Source organism: Lycium barbarum, chromosome 6 (genome assembly GCF_019175385.1).
Source record: "Lycium barbarum isolate Lr01 chromosome 6, ASM1917538v2, whole genome shotgun sequence".
NCBI lineage: Eukaryota > Viridiplantae > Streptophyta > Magnoliopsida > Solanales > Solanaceae > Lycium > Lycium barbarum.
This window is the reverse complement of record NC_083342.1, coordinates 129,193,116-129,209,679: the sequence shown is the minus strand read 5'-3', so window position 1 is coordinate 129,209,679 and position 16,564 is coordinate 129,193,116. Positions and strand designations below refer to the sequence as shown.

At 33.3% G+C, this 16,564-nt stretch overlaps 1 protein-coding gene across 3 annotated transcripts; it reads right to left on the bottom strand.

Moving 5' to 3' along the window:
- Window positions 1-4,719: 4,719 nt before the first annotated feature.
- Window positions 4,720-15,454, bottom strand: LOC132598877 (fatty acid amide hydrolase-like). Of its 3 annotated transcripts, XM_060312020.1 has the most exons (21): window positions 13,645-15,446; window positions 13,484-13,564; window positions 12,781-12,890; window positions 12,608-12,668; window positions 11,938-12,132; window positions 11,730-11,855; window positions 11,514-11,591; window positions 11,294-11,441; window positions 10,835-10,947; window positions 10,679-10,754; window positions 10,244-10,315; window positions 9,687-9,738; window positions 8,285-8,365; window positions 8,120-8,203; window positions 7,836-7,939; window positions 7,593-7,685; window positions 6,864-6,932; window positions 6,339-6,403; window positions 5,801-5,862; window positions 5,195-5,290; window positions 4,720-5,062 (listed from the first exon to the last, which is right to left on the bottom strand). In XM_060312020.1, the coding sequence occupies exons 2-21, from the start codon at window positions 13,560-13,562 to the stop codon at window positions 4,994-4,996; spliced, it is 1,833 nt and encodes a 610-aa protein (XP_060168003.1). In that variant the 5' UTR covers window positions 13,563-13,564; window positions 13,645-15,446; the 3' UTR covers window positions 4,720-4,993. The 3 variants fall into 3 exon arrangements, 1 of the variants encoding a protein (XP_060168003.1); XR_009566710.1 differs by lacking the exon at window positions 6,339-6,403 and having other exon boundaries at window positions 5,011-5,062; window positions 13,645-15,451; XR_009566711.1 differs by lacking the exons at window positions 7,593-7,685; window positions 7,836-7,939 and having other exon boundaries at window positions 5,011-5,062; window positions 13,645-15,454.
- Between the last annotated feature and the right edge of the window lie 1,110 nt (window positions 15,455-16,564).

The following is a 16,564-nucleotide window of genomic DNA, read 5'->3' as shown; positions in this document are numbered from 1 at the left end:
CGTATGTGTAACAAACTTGTCCTAAATTGAATCAATAAACTCTTTTCATGTTTGTCACGTCAAAATGGAAAGTATAATTTGCAGAAACTAAATCAGATAGCCTCTTGTATGATCCCTATTTAATTTTTATATATTATTTTAATTCTAGCCAATTTTGACAAACTTCGTGCTAGAGCTTCTATTGTTGTTATTACGAGTATTAATTTTTCCTTCAACTTTTAAGACTCGAGTTGGAAGTTAGGCTCTGCAAAAGCATAACTTCACTGATACTTGTATCACCGTGTGTATGAATTCGGAAACTTCCTACATGTGATCTCAACTTCAAATTTGTATGTCTGAAGTTGATTTTAAGGCAGCTAAACTCTAAATATTTTGTAAATTTTGGTTAATCTTTAGATAAGGGTCCTCAAATTGATTATTTGTGCACTTCCCCCTTTAATTTTGACTAAATAATGGGATCATAAGGCAGCGTCCAACTGAAAATCACTTTTTATTTTCCAATTTATTCTTTCTGATAATTTGTTTAATTATCAAATTAAATAAACAAATAAATATATATATGTTTTTCTTTTATTAATCATAGTTATATAAAGAACCCAAAAAAATATCTTTATGTGTTTTGATAAGTTCTCTTTTCAGTCAATTTGTGCTAAACATGCGGTTCAAATTGGCTAATACTCCAAGCTAAGATAACTAATGGCTTGATGACTCTCCAAAACGGACTAACCCAATCAAATCAGAGCAAATGTAGGGATCCAGTAGCTCAGTTAGTTGACTTTGTGAACTTTCACCTTGTTGGTAAAGGTTTAAATCTCCACATTGTAATACTCTTCCTCATTTCCCCTTCCCCTAACCCCCTATGTAAAAAAAAATTAAAAAATCAGAGCAAATTGAGTGAGTTATATTTTAATGAGCTGAATTTGATGCCTCTAGGTTCAAATTGTACTGACATTGATGGACCTTACGAAAAATTGGCATTCAATTGACAACAACCAAATTGGTTGCCATTTATTGCGGATTAAATGGAAATTAGCGTACGGCTTCCGCCCAAAAACTGACCGCCATTTTATTTATAGTACTCCCTCCGTTCCAAGTGACCATATTATTAAAAATATATGACCCAAATTAGTTGTTGATTTACAAAATCAAGATAAAATTTATTAAATTTTTCTCATATTACCCTTAATATTAAATGTTCTTGAAAATAGTTAATATTAATTAGAATGTATTTATTGGAGAGGGATAGAGATAAGGTAGTAAAATACATTATTTATTTATGATTTCTTAAGGAGCGTGCAAAAGGAAAATTGACCAAGTAATATGGGACGGAGGGAGTAAAATGTATAGTCAGATGGTTTCTTATTTTAGTATATAGTCAGATGCATTCACACATCTATATATATTATAAAGTTAGGCATAGACAAGGTGATGTGACACCTCTCTATGACCACCATTCATAATTATCTTTTTTCTCATTTTTTTTACTTTTTTCCTATTTATAGGATATATTAAAAATAGGAAATTCATTTCTTAATTAATTACATTCTATTAATTGTTTTTTTTTTTTTTCAGTTTACAAAGTCCGAAAGTCACTGCCATTGCTTTTGCAATTAGTGATAGTCACTGCTACTATTAATTTTGCAATTACTGATCAATTATGCACTAAAATAAAACTTCATAAAACATTGAAATATGACCTAAGAATATGAGCACAATCAGCAACACTAAGAATGTCCCTCTCTTTTCTTTCTGCAGAGGTAATTTTCAGTTCATTGTTGTTTGAATTTTAACGTGCACAATCTTGAGATTTTGTATATTTTCTAGGAGGTTTTTGTTTTTCTTTTGATGTCTAATAATGGTAGTTAAATAATTTATTCATGTAATATGTTCAAATGGTCTGGAGAATAACAAAATTATTGCTTATACTTTAGTTAATTTCAAAAAAAATTAACTTCGTAAAATCGGCCTCTCTCATTTCTATCTTCGCATAAATGGGTGAAAGGATGCAACAGCCACAATTCACATCAATAATCATGTTCAGGTTTGTTTTCTAGGTCATAATGCTCATATGTATATTTTTCAATAAAATAATATATATGATATCAATTTTGGAGTTGATTCTCAAATGAGTTCTAGCATATTATACATTGAATTAACTTGCTTTACTAACCATGAGAGGTTAATTTGGTATCAACTAAAATGGGGTTTTGCTTTTCTGTTTTTGTTTATCGTCATTGATTGTGATTTGGATCCGACTACAGTTTTTTTGTAAGTATTTTTTTGCCAGCTTGATTAAGTCCCGAAAATGTATTTCAATATCTTTTTCTACCTCTTCATGTTCTTTACATTATTTTATGGATTATCGTATCTTTCTTTTTCCTTTTCTCCTATAATTGTTTAGTATATGTTGATACTATTGTAATGCGTAGTTGTTTATATCGATGGGTTGGTTCTTTTCAAATTCATATCAGTTTACCCTTTAAATAGTTCATTTATTTTCATATCCTCCTTTGTTAGGTATATATTATACTGGATTGATTCGAGAACTGTCGAAAAGGACAAGAAAATAATTTCCGGGGACGCGGTTCATTAGTTTCTTTTTAATTTTATTTCCTTGAAGTATTGCATATATATATTAGGCAGAAATAATGAAAGAAGGGAGGATCTTCAATGAGATTAAAACCCTATTGAGGCAGGTGAAATTGTAAGTTGCAATGTACAAATTCACTATTCCGCTCTTTCTGTCTTCCTCATCAATTGCAAAGTGCATAGGGTAAACTGCCAAAAAATCTATGGTCACCTTAATAAAAGGGTCTTTTGAGATGGCTTATTTCAAGTGTTTTTTTGGCTTGAAGTTTTTTTCTAAATACTTTTTATGGTGTTTTATTTTTCCATTTAGCTTCTTTTAGGGATTTATTCATTAATTTTAAGGTTCACATTCGAAATCTTTAATTTATTATGAAAGAACTATCTCATCGCATACTTCAATAATGATTTTTGCTTACAAAGTACGAATATATAACATTTGCAGTTAACTTAGAATCACCTTTGTTATTTTTTGTCTTATACCAAACTACCATTATATATTTGTAGTTCTTTCTTCTTTTGATAAGTATAGTATTTATAATTTTTATGTACGTTATTGGTTTTATATATTTCGAAACATTTATTGCGTGAAGAAAAAGAAAGAAATATACATATTCTCTTCATGCCCTTTTATTTTTTAAAATATATTTAACATTGTTGATTGTTGTAACTCTAGAGTTATTTGTGGACAATCATATAACTTATTGAGGAGTATATACTATTCTTGAAATTTTTAGTAAGCTTTAATTAGGAGAAACAAATAAATAATTATTTTCACTTTAATTTGTTATTTCAGATACACGTACAATAAACTCATTAAATTTTATAGACATTCGAATATCCAATCATTTAGAGATTTTTAAAATGGTTGGAGAATTTGAGATGTGGATAATTTTCACTTTCTTATACTTTTATTCTTGCACCTTCTAAGAACATACACAGTTTTAATGTTGATGCAAGTTTTTTTTTTTTTTTTTTTTTTTGTTTTACAAACTCTTTCCCCACCAAAATCATTTAGTAAAGAACAAAAAAGAGAAAATGTTAACATTGAAATTACGATAAAATTTGTAGATACTATCTTCATTTTTAGAGGCTCTATTCTTTTCAAAGAAGAATTAATTCAGGTTTATTGCAACATCAATTTTAGTATTCTTCCAAGTAAAAGTTTCATTAAAAAAAAAATGCAAATAAAATACATATTTGTTACACATAACCTAAGTAAAGCGAGTTTTTATATAACCGCGCGATGCGCGGATTTATTTACTAGTTATATGATATACTTAATTATGTAGACGAAACTGTGTTAAACGTTTGGAACATCATTGATTAGTACTTCCTTTAAGTTGTTGAACATATTGATTCTGTTTTTCTTCAACTGTTGATAAATGTTTGACAGAACAAATTGCTTGCATACGACTTTAGGCCGATAAAGCAGGTAAGAACTTAATGCAGTCCCGTTTGATGTTGTAAGATGTTTTATTACAAAATTGCTCCCACAACTTGCTATAATTTGATGTGGTTTCCCGTACGCTGCTCTTTTTTCCCTCCAAACTAAACTAATTAATACGGCTTGACTAAAAGGGAGGGGTAACAGTGGCGGAGCCAGGATTTATGTCAAGGGGGTTCAAAAATATAAAGAAGCCATAAATGAAGAAGCTAAGGGGGTTCAACGTCCACTATATATACATAAAAAATAATTTTCACCTTATATATACAGTGTAATTTTTCGCCGAAGGGGGTTCGGATGAACCCCCTCGGCTCTATCTACATCCGCCACTGAGGGGTAATTTGAAAGATGACCACTTAACTTTTATCTTATTGCGTCATTAAATTATTTCTTATAACAAAAAAAATGGCTTAACTTTGTCTAATTATCACTTACTAAACTAGTTTTTATAACAGAACATCACTTAATTTTGCTAAGTTCCGTGGATAGGTTACTAAGTAATTTTTTTGTTTTTACCAAAAAGCCATTCAACTTTGCCTAAATTTCATATAAAATGCACCTTATGTTTCCTATTATTGACTTTCCGTGATACTTAGATAAAGTGGAGTAACTTTTTGTTTACAAAGATAGATAGTGACTTTCATGATACTTGCAATTGCAATAGAGTGACTTTCTATTACAAAATATAATCTAATAACTTTTTTGCAATAAAATTATAGTTGAGCGAAACTAATCCCTATCGGGATTTAAGCAGTAAGGATTACAAACTTCGACAACTTTTATTGAACGAAGATCAAACAGTAATCTCATTTCCACATGACCTAGACTTTTTCTGCAAGACAACTTTTATTTCGGGATTAATACAATTACAGAAAATGAACTACTTCTAAAGTTTTTGTGCAGTCCTAAATCACCAATATCTGAGAGCTGTCACCAATGTTTTAGTTGAGAACGTAAACTTCACATCTGGTTCCCTTTCAAAATATCATAAAACTGCACGGGTTTCTTCTTGGGGCCAGCACAAGTTTCCTGAGAAAAACAACATATCGATTGTTAGTATTCCAAAATAAGATGTATATACCAAGTGGCATTGAGGTCAATATGGTGTCATCTGTTTTAAGAAAATGGCCAGTGACTCATTTGTTGGAAGGGTAACCATACCTCTATGGCAGCCGCCAAGCGCAAAATGGATGCTTCGCACCAGGGACGCCCAATGAGCTGCATGCCTATGGGAAGTCCTTGCTTGTCATAGCCAACCTGAGCATACAAGATCCCAACAAAATCTTAAAACAATTGGAGATATATTGGCACCGCCATTATTAGTAGTTTGCACATGGTGAATGAAGTAAAATCAATCTGCTTAGCCATAATTACTAAGTCCATAGGTCCTAGCATTATATAATACAGAGAGTTTTGAAAATGTTAACCGAGGAGCCTGTTGTAATGCAATTTTATTTCCAGTTCAGAATTAGTATTCTTTCCAGGACATAAGCCAAAACTAATCTAGACTCTTTTTTTTTTTTTTTTTTTGTGCAGCTCAGCATTAAAAACTTTTCCAGGGAACAAAAGCTTTAAACAAACTAATGCAGACGTTTAACAAGAGATAAGAGCAGATAATGCTGTAATCTTTTAACATATAGGGTATCTGGACCCTGTACCAAATTTAATATGCCTCAGACATTGAGCTTTTTATTCCGGCAAGTTATTTTTTCCCAACCTGCAGTTAGTCTAAATTCCCAAGTACATAGGATAAAGATGTAAGCTTACAGGCACAGAAATTGCAGGAAAGCCCAGAAGATTTCCTGCTAACATGAACCGCATAAGATTTCCTGGAAGAGAGAACAAAAAAAGAATATAAGATTGTAAGTTTACCTGTCTAAAAGAATAAAAAAGACCATTAAAGAAGAAAGAATGATAACGCATAAGAAGCAACTATGGTTTAAAAAGTTCACACAGGTACCACATTTAAGAATATCTTAGGAAGAGGATCACCCTGCTTAAATCAGTACATATGTGCAACAACACGAGAAGTTACCCCAGTCGTAAGAGCAATCTCATTTCCAAGTTCCAACCAGCAGGTTTGGAGTTCGAATAACCAAGGGAAAAGTGGGATGAATCACTATTGTCCCGGCGAGGAAGGGAAGGTTTGGGGGTCTGGGTTTCACCAAGTCGAAGAGGAAAAAAGAAATTATTGTGTGCAACCACTCTATAGCACTCATATGATCAATCTATTCAGACTCAATTAGACATCAAACAGTTAACGGCATCTCCCAAACACATGAACCAGTGTATCATAACGACATACCTGAAACCCGCAAATTGGTCTCTCCAACTGTAAGAGCAGTTGGTGAAATTATGGGCGATGTCATGCTGAAGAATTGGGAAAACAGTTGTTAGCTAAAGATGGTTTCATAGATATTCATATTCCAGAAGGAGAAATTAATGAACAAAGCTGCTGATTTTCACATATGTGTATATTTTTCAAGGATAAAACTTTTATGAGTATACACACAGCATCTTAAAGGTTTGATCTAGATTTGACATCATCAAAGTAATCAATCTCCAACTATCAGATTCTTGTTGTGCCAGTTAAAACAAAATCTTATTCATGCTTCATCACTGACGAATTCAATGTAACTAGAATGGAGGGAAGTAATGCTATTCACAAGCATTAGTGATTAGGTGCATGCAAATAAAGAGATATGCGTAATATTTTTACAGATGCTCATTCAAATAAATACTAAAGTGCTTTTACCAACTACGAAGAAAGTGATAAACAAAATTCATGCACTATAACTCAAGGATAAGAATGTGGTTAGTGGTCACATACGGAGTAGTAGGTGTCACAATGATATCCACCTTCTTGAAAATCTCCATGTGGTAATACATTGACCTTCGCCTGAAATAATTAGAGAGATTACATCTAAAAACTTTGCATGTTGCCTATATCAGAAGAGAATGCACTTCTACACTGATCAATAGTTGAATAAAATACCAAGAATTATTGGAATGCACGCTTTCATTAGTATATAATACAAGAGGATAAACAAGATTACAAAGAACAACACAGTAACCATATCATTGAGCATAAAAGCTACATGCTTTTCTTTTTCTTATTTGTATCCTACCTACATTCTTTTGAAAAGAAATAAAACCTATCTAGACGATTTAACACATAGTATTAAGCCCAACGCAGGTCATGAAAAAAAAGTAGGAAGACTAACTGTCACTTTCTTACATAAAAGAGATTATGATTTTTCTTGAGCAACTTTATGAATAGCAACCTAACCTATGGATCCAAAACAAGGTATATCCAGAAGATTTAATTTCATTCTCACCAGATACAAGCGGGCAATGGTGATGAAAATCTTGTTCATTGACAAGATTTTTCTCCTTATTTATGCAACTGTTACTCGAAAGTACAGAATACCCATTGTCTTAGACTTCCAAACCAAGTAACAAATGATCAAGCTATGCACATCTCAGTTCAAATATATTTTTAGATGCCACTGAATTTGTAGTGCAGATTAAATTCAGAATTTTCTGAGTTATGCCCCACCTAAGACACTGAGCAGCAATATAATCTGAAGCTGTAAGTGCTCGAAATAGTGCCAGATTTATCCGAGTGTCATACGTTAATCTCGCTAATTTCCTGGAAATCAGATCAAGAATGGATTATTATATAAATACAGAGCTGCAATGTATTCATCAATAAGAATATTGATAATGCCATCATGTCATGTACTGCCCCAGACAAGCCAGCTCAAGCACATGAAAGACCTGCTCAGTAAGGTAGACATACCCATCCTCAAGGTCAGGATTCAGCTCATATAGTGCTTCAGTGCCAAGAGAAGCAATATGTGCAGTGCGCATCTCAGGCAACTCTGGTATTACAATCTCTATCGTCTTCAATAAAGGGAAGAAAGACAAAACAATTTCAGAAAAAAAGAAATGGGAAAACGATAGATAGAGAAAATTGTTAGCCACAAAATTGATGCTCATAAGACCCCCTAACCCTAAGGAAGAAAGATAGAAGATCATCAAGGACCATTCCTTGACAGAACCAAAATGGACTATAAAACTTACTTTGCACCCATGTTTTTCTGATAGCTGATTAAGAATATCCTCACACTTATCAGATATTTCAGTTGAGAATACATCATTGAACCACTGCAGGAGGAAGTCAACAAACAATATAACTGTTACAAGAAAGTTATATTTCAGACACTTCTTTACCAGAAAAGCAATTACCTCAGTATACTTCCCCAAGCCCAGTGATCCCAGAGAGCACCAGCTCTCACATGAACTTAAATTTGGTAAACAAGGGAGGGCCTGAAACATAGGTATTGGAGGAAGATTATTGCTCTGAAAGAAAACATGAAGAACTGGTATGCACATGGAAAGTATATACTTAAATTGGGGGCAAGTATTCTATTACTAGGAGCTACAATGCAACTTTGGGTACCCCAACTAAATTGGAGAATGCTAATCTGCTATGGAATGCCATAGCTCAACCACAACATAGGTTTAAATTATGGCTGGCTGTACAGGGAAGGCTGCTTACAAAGGATAGACTAATGAGACTGAACATACATGTTGACTGCACAGTGTTGCTTATGTGATGTTCAAGCAAGGGAGACACCAGGGCATTTATTTGCTGATTGTGCTTGGTTTAAACAAATATAGGGTACGATCTTAAGATGGGCTGATTTTCAACTGCAGTCTGCAGACTGCTGAGGTGAAGCAAGTGCTGCAAGACATTAAAAGGAAACACTGGAAACAGGCAAAGAAGGAAATCGTAGGTGCTCTATGGGGTGCAACGATCTATCATACTTGGACAGCTAGAAATTGGAAAGCGTTTAAGGGAGCATGTGTAAATATTGAGGATGTGATAGCACAGATTAAAAAAGAAGTTATGGAAAGGATAGAAATGATGAAACAGACAAAGAAAGTGTATAGATGTAGGAGTTTCATTCAGCATTTACTATGTAACTAGACTGCTCAGAGGATTAATCTTCCTGGCACTCTTCCTAGAAGGTGGCCAAGGGGATTAGGTGCTCTCTTAGGTGTATTTTTGTTTTATTATTATCAATGGTAATATTCACAGTTGTTACCAAAAAAAACACTAAGGACTTTAATGGGAGGCACATGCACAACTCATCTCTGAAACTCATAAGGCGAAAATTACTTTTTCAAAATGAAACATGGCTCCAGAATAATCGAAATAAGAAGTACAATGCTCCCTAGATAACAAGAAAAAGGCATTAGAAATCATCCTCTTTGTTTGTACTCTTGAGATCTGACGTTTAGGTCCTACTACATCAGTAGAAGTTACTTTCTTCAATAATGTAGTTCACGTAAACCCGGCTATTACAGGAGTTGCACAATAGCACTCACGAAGCTTTTCTCTCCAAGGTTTACATACTACTAGGATTCCCAGCAGTAAGAAGTTGTATATCAACTCTTCTCTTCAGATTTCTTGTGCGTTTTTATGATACTGGAGAAACTAGAGCAGATGGTCAATCAATGCCGTTGGAGGAACATGCTCAGAAAACTCAATAAAATCACTTTGTATTCTGTGACACTTTAAGGAAATAGAGGAAATGAAAAAAAAATGATGCAACATACAATCAAGATATTCTAGGGTAATTACCGATTTCAGAGAAACTCTCTCAGCAGGAGAAGATCCTAAAATTGCAGCATGCCTGATAGTTAGATATCACGACTTAGCTTTCTGGAAGTGTTTATCAAGCTCATTGAAGGCTAAAAGCAGAGCAACTCCTGATTGATAGATTGATTAACTCACATAATTGGAGGAAGGATTAAGAGTCTTATATTATCTGCTACTTCCATCTCTCAAAGCATAAATAGATCAGGAAACACACTCTCTTCCATCCCCATGATAAAGGGGCAAAGGCCCTCTGAGTTTTTAAAAGAGTAAAATTAAGCAAATAAAGCAGAACTGATGGGGGTACGCAGAAATAGTGAGAGAAAGACAATCAAAGCTTCTGCTGCTAGTAGCACTTCACAGGCATATCATGAGTGAATTTACACGGATGAGTTATTTTCACAAGCTAAATGACTGCACATTCTTCCCCAGTGGTGATGGTCAAGGCCGTTTTGCACTATCGCATCACCATTTATAGAAGTATAAGCACTGGGCTCAGAAAACAGTACACTCTAGGACAGTCAAAACTGTGAACTACTTACACTAGTATGGCATCCTCAACATTTGCTGTGATAGGTCCAAGACTTGCCGCTGTTCCACTATGATATATCAACCTGGCAAAAATAAAAATGATGAGATTAAAAAGTTACCTATTTAAGACTTATAAAGCTAGCTTGAAAATAACAAAGTATGCACATAGCAGATTTACAATAAGTAGACAAAAGCAACATATTTGCACATATAATTGCTACGATTGGGCAAAAAACAGAATATTCATTTTTCCATAGGAGGAACTTCAAGAAAAATTCTTTTATTTTCAACAATCTTATTAGGGCTAGCTTGCACGCACATCAACTACTTCACCGGGTACCTGCTATCTCCCATCAGCACAAGTACCGGATTACTCTACCCACCAATGCTTAAACAGATCAGAATGCAGGCATATACATTTTGAATCCTCTGCAATAGGAGCTCACCCTTTCATGTCAATCCTTCCACATGTTGGCTTCAAGCCCACAACACCACAAAGGGAAGAAGGAATTCGAATTGAACCTGTAAAAAATAAACTTTAACAAACATGACATACAAAGATCTCTTAAGATGATTCACGAGCTACACGATATCATAGACACCTCCTCCATCTGTTCCCAGTGCAGCAGAACACAATCCAGAAGCTACAATAGCTGCAGAGCCTGCGGAAGAACCGCCTGTGTACCTATCTGGAGCATGTGGATTCCTGGTTGTCCTGTCATATAAACAAATCCACTCAACATACTGTTGTTTATAATGAAAAAATATTCCTAAACAGAGTGGAAAAGTAAATGTTAAAATTGTCGGAGTTCACGTACACAGCAATAATTAAGTCCACAATTCAAAAAGTTCTATGAAATCTTTAAGGTTTATCTTCATGGAAATCCCCACCCCTCCATCCCCTCTCCCCCACCCCCCAGATTTTCTAATCCATTTAATATTGACCAAATGTGTGACTTAAGTTGATCAAAATATTTAGTGAGCTTTAGCATCACCGGTTACTTACACTGAAACTGCGAGCATTACTTCTCTATAGTGTACAGCTTGTAAGCTAAACTCACCCAAAATTCGCATTATTTCCAGTTGTTCCCATGGCCAATTCATGCATATTGGTCTTTCCAACCAAAACTGCACCACAACTTCGTAATCTTGAGACACAGACAGCATCCTTCTTCACCTCACGAAGCTCGTGAAACCAAGTTGTTCCACCTGTTTGTCATTAAGTATGCAACTAAATCTGGCAAAAAGCGATGCTTTGGCAACTAGAGCTAGAGTACCTACCCGTTGATGGATACGGATAGCAATCAATGTCATCCTTAACTGCCATGAAGATACCATCCAGGATTGATAATTCACTTCCTGCACACACACAACCGCTAAGAAATAGTAGCTGAGTAAAGTCAAATGCAGATAGCAGGCATCACATGTTTTTGAAATACAACAGCACAACAGCATACATGTCTGTATATAACCATGAAAAAATTTACACCAGAGTACCTTCTTCAAATCTTTGCACGGAAGCAGCAGCTTGCCTTCTGACTTCATCGGGATCATAAGAAATCAGTAGCGGTGCCAGTGGATTCTTGTTGTTGAACTCTTCTATAGCTGAGATGAAGTGCTCTGCTACCTATGACACAATTGTAAAAATAAGCTTATCCTAATAATACATTTACACGGACAGCATGAAAACAGGGAAAACCATGACTTGCCTGAGAGGGAGTTGTAAGCTTAGATCTGTAAGCATATGCATAATCACGAATGTTCCAATAGCGGAATGGTGCGCTTGTATCAGCAATCTGAATACAGCCTGGATTGTAATCTGGAAGACACTGCAAAACTAACTCAACACGTTCTTCAGGTCTCCCATCTTCTTCCAAGCAAAGAACACCAGGTTCTGACTCTAAATTCACATGCCATACAAATTCGGTTAGTGACTCCAAGTGGCATTGGTTTTATCATAAAAAATTCCTAACTTTGGACCCTGATGTATGCATTGGCCTGTTATCTCCTTTGTTACTCCATAAATAAACGCCTACCACCATATATTGTCAATCCACCTCCCCTCCACCCCTCTTCCAAATAGAGGTCTTTTACAAGGAAAGAGAAAGAAAAGGTTGAACAAAAGATAAGCCTTTTTTTTTTTTTTTTTTTTTTTTTTTTTTTTTGATAATGGTATAAGCAAAAGATAAGCCTATTTAAGCAAGCATGTTGACCAAGTCAAGCAGTTCCTTTTCATTAAGATGGTCTACTCAAAAGTCAAGGATAGATGAGCGTGCAAAAATTCATACTTTTGAGAAGACAGAGAGGAGTGTAGACAATGCAGAGAGAGAAAGCTTAAAGATAAATACTGAAGAAAGAATGACAACAGAACTAGCCTTGAGGAGGAAATTCAGGTATAAACATGGGAGCCTCCGGTATAACGGTATTCTTCAACATCTACCAATCATGAAGACGTGACCTTTTAGCTGTCATAGAATATGGCATCCCCCTTGACATGAATATTTACAACATAAAAACAAATAGAAATCTGATGCATTAAGAATCAGACCTCAGTTACTCGGTTCTTGTTCTTCAAGAGAAGCATGATCATTGAACCAATAATTGGTGCTTCAGCCAACATTACAAATAACTTCAACCAAAATCCAGTCAGATGTGGACCTGCAAGTTCATAGGTGCAAATTCACAGGAAACTTTTTTAAACTACCAGTGACTGAATAACTCGGTTAACAATACAGAGATATATAACACAACAGCTCCCTACCCTATCTCAAAATGAACTTTGACAAACACTTTAAAATTTATTAATATTCCACCATTTTGATATGAAAATTCCAACTTATGATACTTCTTGTGTATTTCAGAATATCTAACTCTTGATTCTTTATTTTTTAAAAAGGTAAATTAATATAGTACTCCCTCTGTCCCAATTTATACGAAGGAGTTTGGAGTTCGAGGGTTAAAACACTTAATTTTGACTATAAATTCGGGTATAGATTCTTCAATCTTTTCAAAACAAAATTACATACTTTGAAAACTGCACGAAAATACTACTACAACTTAACACAGTTAATAGACGTAATTCAAAAATATATATTAAAAATATTTAAAAATTGTAGTCAAAGTAAAAACTGTTTTGACTCCACCAAACAGTAATACCTTCACATAATTAATGAGATGGAAGAAATACTACTTAGCATCTAAAGTCATGATAAAAAATTGTCAAACAATTTATGAAGAAATATAGTTCAAACCTTGAATTCTTTGAGGCGTATACTTGGCAGCCATCATGTCAACTTCACTCGCCGGTAACATCACTCTCTTCTTCCCCATTACTAACAAACAAACTGATTGAATACTACTACTACTACAAGAGATACAGAATACCAGGAAAATGTCAAAAGTACTTGCTTACTTTATAGGGAGTCCAAGTCTGAAAGTGAAGCGGTGAAACTGCTAACAGACTGACATTGAATGAATAAGCCATTTGTTATTAAAGGCCTGGCTAATGCTATCATGCATGCACCACAACTTATAACAAACTGCCATTTTTTTTACTTCTAATTGGTTCACTTCACATTCGAAACTGAAAACAATTAAAACAAAGAGAGTTTGTGAAGACACGTGATAGTATGTAATGATGGCGTGGCTAATAATAAATTGGGTCATGTTCATGCGGACAATACGTATTTTGTGTTGTCTTTTCCCCGTTAAAATGTCCAGTATCCCGCCACATTCCATGCGGTAAGCAAAATTCGGCGGAACCATCTTTAATTTTAATGGACTGTTTACAAGTGGCGCCCAGTGCCTATTTTTGGTCCCTGTCTTTGAAAAAGGATTTTTTTTTTTTTTTTTGAACAAATAAAAATTTGTTGTTAACAAGTATTCCCTCCATTTCAATTTGTTTGTCTAATAAAAAAGATTTTTAAATCTTTTAGCTTTCAACTAAAATGTATCAAAATGTCATTTAATTTTGTGGTCTTAAACATGTTATGTGAAAAATTGAAATTAAAGAGTTGCTACATAAAGGAAAGAGGCATTATTTTTTAACCAGACTAAAAAAAGAAAGTAAGACAAACAAATTGAAATGGAGGGAGTAAGTTGAAATTTATAATCTTGTTCTTCAAAAGCTTATCTCTTTCCTAATACAACACGAAGTTAGAATTCATACTCTTAAAATAAGTACGAAAAATAATTTAATAAAAAATGACAAATTCAATTACAAATTACAACTAAATTTTATCAATATTAATAAATTAAGTTAAAAAGGCATAACCCCTAATACACACAATAATTTTTAAGTATATTTTAATACTTAATCTTTTTAATTGAGTTATCACTATTGAGTAAAAAAAAAATCAAATTTGCAATATGGGTTTACTGTTATTGATGAACTTTTTTTGTTTGTTTATTGTATTTGTTTACTATTATTTTAGGAATATAGTTTTCAACATGTTTTATTGCTATCGATAAAAATTTATTGATTTTGAAGAAAAGAAGAAAGAAATCAATTAAATAAGGTCAGAAAAAAGAACAAATAAGAGACATTTTAAAGTGGGTTTACTCTTATGATGAAATTCAGTCGTAATTTCCAACTAAATTTATTATTTTTTATACTATTATTTTAAGCTTATGAGTTTCAACTAGTTTACCATTATTAGCAACAGATGTAGAGATTTGAAAAGAAAAGAAAAAAGGATGCTTTTAAAATGTCACATGGATATTTTTTATGGTCATTTTATAGTTCTCACACACCACAAAGAGAGCCACTTGGCACTACATGAGGTTTTAGATAAGAGATTTATAGTTCAAGGGGTTACAACAAATCCCTGTAGTTTAAGTATTAACTCGCACAACGTGAATAGTTTGAAGGTTTATAGGTATTAGCTCAAATGATCACTAAATTATAAACAAAGCAGTTTCCTGTGTACAAATTCAAGGGTGTGGAAAATCACAGAAAGGTTACTGGCGCTTAATACATGAATCAAAGACACACATCACCAAAATACACTAGATTTAGTTATTGGAAAAGAATGCTAGCGTTCAAACCACCACATTTTTTTAATATCTAGCTAGGAGTATTCTTCAGCTCTTATTCGATTCGTCCTTTTAAGTTAATTTACTACTATACAGAAGCATGGGTCTCAACCCATGCTTCGTCGTCCGTTAAGCATTAAAAAATAAAATAAAAAATATGTGGTATCCATATTAAACACCAACCAATATTAAAAAAAAAAAAAAAACACCAATCAATATTAAAAAAAAAAAAAAAAAAAAAAAAGTAAAAAAAGTGGAACCCACCATCTCCAAACTCACGGGAAAAAAAAAAGTGGACCCCATATTAACAAAAAAAAGTGAATCCCATATTAAGAAAATAAACAATGTCAAAAAAAAGTGCAGACTTTATATTCGTAGCAAACACTAATATAATAAAGTTTTAAATACGGAGCACAAACTATAATGTTATATTAATCGTGTTTTGAACATAGTATCCCATATTGACAAAATCAAGCAATATATATATAAAAAAAAAAAAGTGAATCCCATATTAAAAACACAAACAATGTAAAAAAAAAAAAAAAAAAAAGTGCAGACTTTGTATTCGTAGCAAACACTAATATAATAAAGTTTTAGATACGGAGCACAAACTATAATGTTATATTAATCGTGTTTTGAACGTAGTATATATATATATTATATGCATAAAAATAGTGCAAACTAATAATGTCCAAAAGGGTGGGCCCCATATTAAACAACACCAAGCAATATAAAAAATAAAAAAATAAAACTATATAAAGCATGGGTTTAGACCCATGCTTCGTCGTCCGTTGTCCCTTAAAAAAAAAGGGTGGGCCCCATACTAAATAACACCGAGCAATAAAAAAAAGTCTCAACCCATGCTTCGTCGTCCGTTAAGCATTAAAAAAAAGTAAAAAAAGTGGAACCCACCATCTCCAAACTCACGAGAAAAAAAAAAGTGGACCCCATATTAACAAAATCAAGCAATATAAAAAAAAAGTGAATCCCATATTAAAAAATAACAATGTCAAAAAAAAAGTGCAGACTTTGTATTCGTAACAAACACTAATATAATAAAGTTTTAAATACGGAGCACAAACTACAATGTTATATTAATCGTGTTTTGAAATAGTATCCCATATTTACAAAATCAAGCAATATAAAAAAAAAAAAAAAAAAGTGAATCCCATATTAAAAAAACAAACAATGTCAAAAAAAAAAGTGCGGACTTTGTATTCGTAGCAAACACTGATATAATAAAGTTTTAGATACGGAGCACAAACTACAATGTTATATTAATCGTGTTTTGAACATAG